The 12196-nt window shown below is 40.6% G+C and overlaps 1 protein-coding gene across 4 annotated transcripts in view; it reads right to left on the bottom strand.

Annotated features, from left to right (window-relative positions):
• The window catches only part of PLCB1 (phospholipase C beta 1), a 401184-nt gene that overhangs the window by 377562 nt on the left and 11426 nt on the right, over positions 1-12196 (bottom strand). For all 4 annotated transcript variants that reach the window (XM_040611965.1, XM_040611966.1, XM_040611967.1 and 1 more), the window contains exon 2: positions 10795-10872. In XM_040611965.1, the coding sequence (XP_040467899.1) occupies positions 10795-10872 (78 nt within the window). The remainder of the gene's footprint in view (positions 1-10794; positions 10873-12196) is intronic.

Here is a 12196-nt window from a genome sequence, read left to right as displayed (position 1 = left end):
CACCAAAAAATTCAGATACTGGAAATTACTCTTCCTGGGATACGAATGAAGACAGAAACCTAAATTCTCTGTGTCATCATGGCTCCTGCTTCTTTCCCTCAGCACAAGCGCATGAGGAATGACTTGACATCAGTAGAGCTACAATGTCATAAACCAGGCGTCATATTGGGTTTTGTTAAAAAGTGATGGATGGACAATGACATCATGAAGTCATAATACACTGAAAAACATACCTATGTGAAAAGATTAATTAGGAGAAGTAATGAAGATGAATACTCATTTGTGGCTGAAGAGCCCTAACTCTGAAAAGAGAAAGGAGGTTTGCCTACTGACAGCACATCCACACGCACAGGTACGCAAGAGTCAGGGAAGGTACAGCCTCTTTCCCCTCTTCTGTGGGTTTGACACCCTCCAGAGCTATTTCAGAATTTCAGTAGCAAAACTGCTGCCCGGCAGGGAGATACAGCAGCATCAAAACATCAGGAAAATTGATAACTAGGCTGCAGACAAGAGAATATGCACACTACCAGCAGAGGCTGCCTGCAGATTTTACAGACCTTCTAATCCAGCAGAACATTTGCATGAAACAGCGATGTAAACAGCATCTATATAGTTAGAAATGCTCAAAAATAACAGCCACACAGATACACACAGTTAATCTAAAACTCCTATGATTCGTAGTGTGAGGTTGGTTTTGTGTCTTCCCAGTAATGGGATATATATAGTAAAAGTTGTCGTCAAAGCAAAGAAGATGGGAGTGAAAGATGATTCTCTAGGAAAGGATCCTACAGAGCATCTTCTGTCCTTTACGGACTAATCCAAAATCAAAACAGAAGGCAGTGTTGTACAATGGAGTACAGTGTTGTCACTGTAGATACAGGCCATGGGCTTTATCATTTCTGCTCTGTGTGATGCCAGCTACAAGTATGCACAGCTACTGTAAAATACCAAGACTGCAGGAGTAAGCAAAAGGTTGGAGAGGGAAGCAGGGTAAGGTCCACATTTTTAATGGCAAAGAGCCTTAAAGCGAATAAGGCAAGTATTAGTGCAAAACTGACATTTCTTACCAGTCACCTGTATGTCAAGAACTTTTTTTAAACCCCTTAACAAAAAAAAAAAAAAAGGAAGAAAAAGAAAAAAAAAGAAAAATAAACTAAAACTTCCAAACATATTTACTACATAACACTGATTACTTGTGGCACACATACGCTCACACAGGAAGATCAGGTATATAGAGACAGAATATATGTTATTTAAAGATCGTTACTTTCAGTGTACTGAAAATAATGTTCAAAAAAACCTGAAAGCATAGTGGGAAGGGGAAACAGCCAGGATATGAAGCATTAGAGAGAAGTATCTGAACTGGCAGAGCTTCAGTAGAGAAGGCAGTCTGACAGGCATGCTGTGAGATCAGTTATCCTCCCAAAGATCTGGAAAGCTGATGTCCTAGAAGCCAATTTTTGAACTGTGCTAATAATAGGTCAGTCAGCGAAGCTGATACTGCATATTCAACCAAATGTGTGTACAAGCTGTGGACGTGAACACGAGACTTTTTAATTAAAAGAGGAGAAAAGCAACTGAAGGATAGCTTATTGCACACCACTGACTCCTTTGCCACAAGCCCTTCTCGGCTAGAAGACACGAACATCTCCAATACCAAAGCACACACATGGCAGCTGATTGGAACCACTCTGTACCAGGTGCTAATGAGGCAGTAACAGGCTGTCCCTGCTGCAGCCCCATTCACTGGCAGCTTCTTGAATAGACAAAGTCAGGGCAGAGGGTAAAACAGGCACAGGGATGTAGAGCAGCACATTGCTGAGCTATGACAAGTCATGACCAAGAACAGGCAAGTACCCAGGTCTCCCAGCTGTTTCCTAAAAGCATACATTGTTATTAATTAAGGCCAAGTATGGACTGCTGCATTAAATTATATTATGATCTGATGAGATGCAAATTGTAATAAAATTCCTATTTAAGTCACATAGCATGTGAGAGCTGGACAGACATCCACTAAAAGAAGTCACTTAGTGTATGCTAGCCAACTTGGCCCCAAGTTTCTTTCATCGAAATATTTAAGTTGAAAATTGTAACAACAGAAAAGTTTCCAGTAGCCAGATCGCAAACATCTCTTGCACAAAACCTCAAAGTTACCAATTTTTTTTGTAGCATTTAACATTCACAGCTATCTACAGCCAAAGCCTACCAAGTCTCAGCCCAGCTAAACAAAAGACAACCTACAATCCCATCTTTACTATAAAGTCACAACCCACTTTCAATGTTTTCACACTCCACAAAATATGTTAGGACTGTTCTCAGTACCTGAGAATTCAACAGTACCTAAATTTGGCTGACTCCAGAGTCATCCTCCCTTTTTGAAGTTCTTTGGCTTCCGCATTTCAGAAACTACACCTATGCTGTAGATTAAACCCTAAAATCATTTTCTTTTCCTGCCTCCATCACAGCAATAAGGGAGATACTTAGTGGGAATGGGTTACTAGAGATCTTCCGTGTTTGATGCAGTACCAGTCCCCTAATGGGCCTTGAACAATTTCCCTGTTTTAAAAGCAGAAAGATTTCCTTTTAAAAATGAAATCAGCAGTCTGATGGGAAGTTGACCTCTGTGAAATATTTCCTCCTATTTTCACTATCTGTAGCAACTCCCTACCACTCTCCCCACCTTCCTTTATTCCACTCACATGCTGATTTTTAAGCAGTTTTGAAAAAACACGAGCTGCAAGTTTCAAGTGACCATGAACTATTGCTAGGCTGACTCCCCTACTGTGTTAACTGTTGAGCTAGAAATTTTCCTCACTTCAAAATACAACAATCTCTGTAGTATAAACCAGCAAGGAGGCAGTGTTCTTTGGCAGTGGCACATGGTTTCCAGCATGGACCCATCAGTATGGGTGTGAGCTCATGTACTGTTTTTTTTTATTTCTTAACTCCTAGGTACTGCCATTACAGATACAGGTGAGGAGTTACTTCTATATTAAAGAAAGCAAATGCACAGAGGTGAACTTTCCAGGATTACTGCTCAGGCTGCTGTCAGAGACAGAAGCTCAACCTTTGAACACTTCTTTACCATCAGCTCCTCCAAGCCAGCATCAGGACCTCCTTGCTGAGAACTCCTGTTACAGATGAGTTAGTACCTACTTTTGACAAGTTGACTTTTATGCTGCATATCACAAAACTGCATCTTCACTAGAAAAAGAACTCACCTTTAGGACTTCACTTCCGATTTCTGCACTGTTCAGCTATTGGGTACAAGAGTCCCTTAGCAAGCAGTTGCATCCTTGAGGAAATTCTCTTCCATTTCCCATTAAAAATGTGATAGACACAACTTTGGATGTCGGCATTTACGGGTAATTTTCTTTTTTAAAAGATTCTATTTGCATTCCAGCAACAACATCCCTGTTCTAAAGTTTCTAATGCCACTATGGAAGCTCCTAACATTACACCTCAAATTCATGAATCAAGATGACTGCAAAACCAAAGTAAAGGGAATCAAGATGACTGCAAAACTGAGGTAAAGGCCCTGATTAATTGCTGTGCCACCACTATTGTTTTACTAGCTGCTTCAGGTTCATCCCAATTTCCAGTGTCATTGAAAAGCCAGACCTTCACATCACCACAACTCCTTCTCCCAGGGGAGTCCTCATCCACACTTCTAGAGAAAACTACTATGTCACCTCTTCCAGCATGCAACTTTCTTGTTTTGAAAAACAGATACGAATCCAATTCCCTCTAATTATGCCAAAAGACTAGCACCACCTCCACAAGACCTCCTCCATGTTCAAAAGCCTGAAACTCCTCACTCCTTAAATTTCCAACAAAAATATAGTAAGTGACCCCTGTCCTTAAAAAATCAGAGGCAATCTGCCCATGGCTTCATGCTCAGTTCACACAGCCAATAAATAGATAAAGGAATTGTGCCACATGGAGCAAGTCTTGAGCAACATCATTCATGGAATACATTTAACTTCCCCTTCAGCAGGAAAGGATTATAATCTGATATCAAAAGGGTCCTTCCGGTAAGAAACTTTCCTAGCTTTGGTGTTATTTTCATTCATGCCAGTATGACACTAAAGAATGTACATATGTAATTATACATAATGTTTTTACAAAAGTCAACGAAGAAGCACCACAAGTACTAGAGCACCGAGGACACAAGTCATTTAATACAGAATTTGCTACTAGTAAACCAAACCCCACTACATCAAGACCTAAACGTACAAGTCTTGTTCAGTGCCTGGTAGAATGCCAGTATGGTACGTGGATCTATGTTGTTCTGACTCCCGTGTTTAGTAGCTAAAGTAAAGGTAAATCCATTCGTATGACAAACCTCGTGATAGAGGTCCATGTACCCAACGCTCACTATCAACCAGAATTGACAGTAAGAGATGCTGACTGCTGAAATGCCAAAGATGCTAGAAGAGTGAGGAAGAAGAGCAAGTTTTTCATTGTACATGTTAAAATAGTACCTTATGTGGAGAGACATGCACCTTTATTAGTGGGCCCTGTAGCAATAGGACAAGGGGGAATAGCTTTGAACTGAAAGAGGGCAGATTTAGATTAGATATTAGGAAGAAATTCTTCACTGTGAGGATGGCAAGACACTGGAACAGATCACCCAGTGCAGCTGTGGCTGCTCCATCCCTGGAAGTGTTCAAGGCCAGGCTGGATGGGGCTTTCAACATCCTATCTAATCTAAGGTGTCCCTGCCCATGGCAGGGCAGCAGGAACTAGGTGATCTTCAAGGTCTTTTCCAGCCCAAACCATTCTATGATCCTATGATCTTTTCTCATTCAATTAATGATATTTATAGTCTCAGTTCATGAAAGGGTCTAGTTATTTAACTTCTTCTTTTTCCTTTTACATGCCAGAAAGAAAAGTGTGAATACGTGTTCAATGATGCACTTCAATGGTTTCAGCAGTGAGATGTATCACTGACAAACCTTGCTCTTGAATAAATTAAGCCAAACAGTTGGAGTTTGGAACAGGTATTTTTAAACAGTGTACTACTAGGTACTACATTCCTGTCATTAAATTATTCGGTATATTTTAAATATTGATATATCAACTTCAGCCTTTATTGTGTGCTTGTCAAATGTACTGTAAAACCTATACAGATGCAATGAAAAGATCTTTGACCCATAGGGCAATACAAATATTGACCCAACTGTTTTAAAGCCCCGATTCAAGAGAGACACAAAAGAACTCTCTTAAATAACACAGCCAACATCCCCAGCAGCTGGAAAAGCGCCACATCATCTTTCATTTGGATGAAGGCAATGGGGATTGTCACAATTCACAAACATGCTGAAGCCAAGCCTAAACCCTACAAAATCCTACCTACAACCCTTGGGCCCCACTTGACACATAGACTCTGTAGTTTTGTCTTGGGTTTTCAGGCCCAAAGAAACCCACGATTGCCTCATGTGCTCTGAGGTGAAAGGACCTGCAAAGTCAGAAAAATCCTCCCCTCTTATTTTAAGGAACCACTTCATGCAGTCTCATGAAATGAGAAAGCTCCAGCTCAAAATACAGTATTATTGCTACAGGCTCTTGTGGCGAGATCATATTCTGTGCCTGAGCTACAACGTATTAGTATCAGTTCTGCCAGCAATGTTCACACATAAAAAACAGGCCTATCCCTGTAAGAGCAGAAACTCCTGCCACTACTTCCCTTGAAAACCGCAAAATTGTCCTTACTAAAAATCTGTACAGATTGAGTCTCTTTGCCTTTAGATATCCTCAACCTGTCAGTCTGAGCAAGCCAGAGCTGGGGGAAAGAGCTGTCTGCAGGCACTTCTGTACTGCTGTGGTCTCCTCACCCCACCTTAAAAGCTTGAAGTATGAATTGTGCAAGCTAGCCTCTGAAGCAGTGACTCCTTGCTAAACCACTTGGCTGGGCTGTGCTACTGCTGTAATTGCAACCAGCAGAGGAGGAAAGCTTCAGCCACACATCCTTTCCAATGGATTAAGTATCACCTCCTAACTTGCAGTATTTTCTCAACACAAACTTCCTTTGGACAAGTGGGATCATCATCTGTTTAAAAATTTCTGCAGAAGGCATTAGAAATCGCTATTAAATCCCTGGGACTGGACATTAATGTTTAATTTCATGACACAGACTGTTAGCTGATCTCTTTCCATGGTGCTGTGGATGAGACTGCATCTGCATCCTCTGTGCTTTCTGCATGCTGCCATGTCAGTGTAGTGACCTAGCTTTAAAAATACACAGGAATAAATCAGTACATGCTAGCAAGATGAAGAGAACAGCACATTATACCATCATCAGTTTTTTAAGAACCTAAATGGCTCCACCATAAAAGCAATTAGCTGCTTGCTTTCTTTTACTCGTTTTCTCAGGCAGTATCAGAACTGCACTGAGCCAATGGCTAAGTGTCTTCTCCTAACGTCTATCTGATTGTGTAACAACTTCCAGCTAAAGGATGCGAGAATAATGACACACAATCGGTCTGACAACACATATTTCTTCTCCTACTCTGCCTATGCATCCGTTGATATATTTATTCATAGACAGAAGTCACAGTCTTTCTCGGGCTTTGCTTTGCCAGCTAGGCTAAACACCCCAAATGTTTCCAGCCTCTTCACATCTCCTGAGAAATGCTTTTGATTATTACTCCTTTTTATTCTACCAGACTTTCTCTTCACCTCGTCAAGTTTTGATTTATTTTTTTTTCAGTGCTCATGACCAGAATAAGAACAAATGGAAGAAACAGCATTCCAATTTTTTATAAAGTAGCAAGGAATTGAGATATGTTTCAGTCAGGTAATAAAAATGCAACAATGCAATGAATATTGTCTGGTTTTGCTACAGTTCAGAAACAGTACAGAAACAAGAAGATATGTAACAGACACTAGCTTGTCACATTAATTAATTTTTCTTTTTTAAATCCCATGCTGAAAATCCTTCAAGTAATCATATGAAATCAGCCAGCACTCTGCATACAGATGAAGAAAATATTCCGGAACCTTCGGCAACAAAAGAATTTCATACTGAAAAATACAATTAAAATCAGAAAGCTGTTCTGCCATCTGTTTAAAACAAAAGGCTTTATATATCTTGTTATCAGAAAATAGGAAAATGCTATGTATGACTGTTCTGAATTGTTACCTTTACTGGACAGCAAAATATACTTCAATACGCAAATACACAGTAAGCATGTCAAACTGCAGGATACCACATTATCACCAAGTTGTAAGATAAGAGCTTAAATGAACTTGCTTAACAGACCTTCACTGCAGCTATGACCATGTTAGGATGTGCAGCAAAGGTGAAGCAAGCTCGTAAAAATCAAAGAGAAATGGCACATGGTCAGAAGAACGAGTAAGAACTTTTATCCTACGCTATTGTTTACTTCGCTGATAAAGTCATTCAAACAGAGAAGTCTGATCGATCACTGTTTAACACGGCTCTTGTTAATGTCCAAAAGCACTTGCACCGGACCTGGGTACCTGGCAGGACACATCAGAGCCAGCCCATAATTAAATGGTCAAATCACACAGTCATGAAGAAACTTTGAGCAATCTTGCCTAGGGAAAGGTGTCCCTGCCCATGACGGGGTGTTAGAACTAGATGATCTTCAAGGTCCCGTCCAATCCAAACCATTTTACAATAAGGCACATGGATATCGCTTTTGCATTGAAGGAGTCTTGAGCAATTAGTTTACTGTTTGCCTTGCCTGTAAGTTGTCAGATGGCCACTCTGCTGCAAAGCAGGCTTCTGGAGGCTTTCCTCCTCTGTAGCTTGTCTTCTTTCAAAGTTCTGTTCCAGCTCTTAGAAGTAAATGATGAGAAGGTGGCTCTGCTAGGCCCAGCTGCCATTGATACACCACAAGAATGGCCATCCTTTACAGTCTTTTCACACGTGGCATAATGTAAGCGCCATGGGTCTTCATGGGACTGAAACTACAGACCTAGAACAATTATTTAAGAGTATACGGCTTCTGAAAGCAAACTATGAAATTCCCTACTAATTTATTTATAGGAAAGCTACAGGGGACAGCAAGTTAAGAGTCCTCACTAGTCACATATATAGAACTTCTTGGTAAGAATTACTTTATTGGCAGCCTTTTTGACCCATCACCTGTTTGACTCCAGCATTATTCACACTCACTGACAGGGCTGCAAACCCTACCAGGATTGCTAATTCATGGAGACCTACAAGATTGCATCAGTGACACCGATGGAGGGCTGCCCTGAACGTGCAGCTTTACCAGGAACTTTGAGCTCTGCCTACACCAAGGGCAATCTAAAAGACTGTCCAGATATACTGCTAGACAGCAGACCCTACTTATTATTTACCTTCCTGTGCAACAGAAGGGAAACAGAAAAGGGAACAAGAAAACAACAGAAGAAGCAGCTCAACCAGCCAACGAGTCAGAGAAAGCTGCAGAGCTGCATCCGCCAGTTGCCTAAGCAAAATAAAAATTTAGCATAGGGGAGCGGGTTTTTTTTATTTTGTTCCCCCACACACAACTCCCCAGCAATTAATGTAATTTTTGTGTAACCTTACTGGTAAGGCAATAGCAACCAAAGGAGCCAGATTCCCAATTCAAAACCATACCATTAACCAGGAGGCAATTTACCACTTTGCACAGTGACTGGCAAACAGGACAGTCATATGGCTATAAAGATGACTGCTACTCATGCCTCATCTCCACACGTCTTGGTGGTCAGCTCCCAGGAAAATGTGTCTGACCGAGGATGCTGGCAGGCAGGCTTCTCTGTTCATCGCTTTGTTTAGCGGGGCCTATCCTTCCATACACTGAAAATAACAGACCCTGGTTATGACAAAAGCAATTGTTAAAAAAGTTATAACTGGGGGCAGGGGGAAGAAAGAGCAATCACTTCGAGGTTGTATTGTCCTGATATTATTTCTTCACTTAGTTCCACTGTCATCACAGGATCACTTTACACAAAGGAAAGGAAATGAAGATAATTTCCTGTATTTTTAAACATATTTGTAATTTCACAATAAACATGAACCCAACCATTCTCTGCAAAGGCAGAAAGTGGCATTTCTTTCCTGGTCCTTGCACTGTCAGCACCTCAATAGGAATATATTTACTTTCTTTAAATAGACACTGCTAGGATGAGGTTTAGAAACACGCTTCACCTAGTTGTCATGAATTATTAACCAGAAAAAATCCCTCTTGTTGCCCTTTACAGAGGTTTGATTTGCAAGTTTAAAAATCAAACTGACACTTATGTCTCTTGAACAAATACCCAACCTTCAAAAAAAATGCTCTGAGCATTATAAATAAATTTTTTCATGAATATGAGAACAACAATTCTATAAATAGCTATTCTTCACAGAATTGCTTCAAGACATTGTTTTTACAGACAACAGTAGGAAACTGAAGGAGGTCTTAGTGCCAAACATATTAAAAGTGAAATAAACTCTTCAATCAGCTCTGGCTTTCCATTTATTATTACAAAGTTTGCTGTTATTTTTCTGGTTTGGTGTAAATTAGTCATAGCCTTCAACTTCTGAGGATATTCACTTTGCTTCTTCGGGCAGTAATTTAACAACTCTGGTCTGTCATCAGACGAACCTGCTATTACCCATCACAACCTTGTACAAGCACAAGCAAAGGCAGGATTTTTATTTTAACTCCGTAATATGATTTCTAAATACACTGACTCAAAACTGTGCTCCACCTCCTCTAAAATGCAAACATAGCAAGATAAATATGATCTAATGTAATAGCAAATTGCCTGTTCAGTTTGCACATTTAATGGTTGCTACCTCCTCGAGGAATTTTTACACTGGTATCTAAAGACACAAAATCACCAGGAACTCCTGGAAAACAGCTACGCAACTGGTAAACCAGGTTTCCATAGCCAGAATACTACGTGTTTAGTCATTTTGGCATATACTCCAACACAAGGCCAAAGCTCAAGCACTACCAAGTTCTAACACCATTCTCAACAGGGAACTGGTAAAAGCACTTAAGTACTTGAAAATTCACCTGTAAAAAAAGGGAGGAACTCGTTCACTTCCTAGTTTTGATACCATATTTTGCTGTAACAACTGCAACAATAATTTTCTAATATGTGTCTGATATAGTATATGAAACAAACTGCACCCAATCACTCAGGGTACCAATACTCTTTCAGGCCAGTGCAGCTCCACAGTCTCCAACAGCTGGAAACATGACAGTGCTGATTTCAAGGGGCGACACGGATGTGAAACTGGAGTAACAGCAATGATTCAGGCCATGAGCTTTCCCAAGAGCTCCCCAGCCATAACGGTGATCTAAGCATATCAGAATGTTTTTAAAGAAAGTAAGTGTCCAGTGAGGATTAGTAAGAACTTAGTGACGTGGCCCACCAGGCATCGCCAGGGAGCATGCAGCAGTTCAGGAGGAAGAATTAAAAGGGAGCTCTGGCCTCTGGGAATTCTCGATCTGCTGTGCACCACAGCCAAAACCCTCAGTGCACAGAAGGCAAGGTAACCATGAACCACAACAGCATCCCAAAGATCCTTGCCTGCAAACCAGGACAATTATACACCTCACTGCCCATCACATAATTAGCATGGTTGGAATTTACCAAACCTTCCATGCATCTCCCCATGGCCTGTGCGCCAGGGAAAAGCCACAGGATTGTTGTATTTGCTCCCCAGAAGAGCAGAGGAACATGTGTTGATGCAATACTTGTCTGGTGTGCCAGGACTGGCATGCAAAGCCTCCTGACTCCTGCCCATTACACCACAGACAACAGAAAGAACCATTTCAGAGCACAAAGCTTTTCTCTTACCTTATTTTGATCTGTCCAGTAAAAGAAAAATCCCTGTGGGTCTGTTCTGAGAATAATTGGAGTCACAACAGTGGAGTCCTGGAAGAAAAAGAGGATAAACAGAAAATCCATGTCAACACACAGAACACATAATTATGCATAAGCTGCTTTGCCACCCATGTTAATGAACTGCAACATCTAGAAATTACCCTGAAGGTATCACTAGCTAGATGTCACTAAAACAATTTACTATCACCTGCCTAATCTCCATTTTTCTGACATACCGTATTTTCATTACTGAGAAGACAGCGCTAAATAACTCCAGGCTTGTCGACACACGGAATTACTCCAGAAAAGCTGGAAGTTGAAGTTAAACAGACATAACACACTAACCGTGAAACTAGAGCCCACACAGCAAAGTACTATAGTTATCAGAAGTCCACTGCCCACCCTAACCCAGATTAACCTTCTGATACAGACCAGAGCTAAATGCCTATAATAAGCTTTGCTTTAACAAAGACTGAATTTGCCTAGAAAAGCCAGAGTAGCACCCACTACATTAAGACTTTTGTCAATTACTTTCCATTAGTATTTTTCAATTTTTTCTACAATCAAACTACAAACATTTTCGTAATGGGAGTATGTGTATTCCACCTCACCTCACAATCAGTTGAAAACCTGTCTACTATGGTAACATCCATAGCTCAGGTCACTTAAAACCAAGCACATTTTTAAGTACAATAAGTAAGGCAGCATAGTTACCTACATATCTGTGCCTTCTGACTGACCGCAGGTACCTGACTTGAGAGATCCAAGCACTAACTGAAGCCTTTTCCACAGGTGGGCATACACTGTATCTCTCGCCCATCAGGATTCCCTGGTACCTAACTGTAATTGGCATCAGTGCAGCCTGGTCCTAATAGGATTTCTTCTCCATTTCCTCTACTATATTTCACGACATCTGTAAAAAATGCTGTTGTCTTGAGACCTCTACCTGTTTGCCAAACTCGATTTAAAAGTTATGGAGGGAGCACAGAAAGAAGGAGGAAGCCAGGCAGACCAGAAAAAATGCCTAAGTTTTATCTCCACAGGAATCCAGGCTAAACACACAATTCCTCCTCAAAAAAAGGTTGTGTATTTCTGTTACAGTGTTACAAGTATTTTACAGCTGTAGCATTCACCTATTTCAAAAGCAGCAATGTGTGAGGTCAGTTTGTATTCCTTTAAGCAAATAAATGGGTTCCAATAGGTTCAAATGTAAATCAAACATATTCAAGTGTGGGGGTTTTTTAAGTGCAAATAAAGTTGATGAGCGACATTATCATAAATAAATAAAAACTTATGCAAGTGCCATTTCTGATGCAAGAAAATAACACTTGTTTACATTATATCACCAATACAGTCCTTTGTGATGGAATACAGA

This window comes from Falco naumanni, chromosome 12, assembly GCF_017639655.2.
Source record: "Falco naumanni isolate bFalNau1 chromosome 12, bFalNau1.pat, whole genome shotgun sequence".
NCBI classification, from domain to species: Eukaryota; Metazoa; Chordata; class Aves; order Falconiformes; family Falconidae; genus Falco; species Falco naumanni.
Note: the sequence above shows the minus strand (reverse complement) of the source record. Positions and strands in the feature narration are given on the sequence as shown.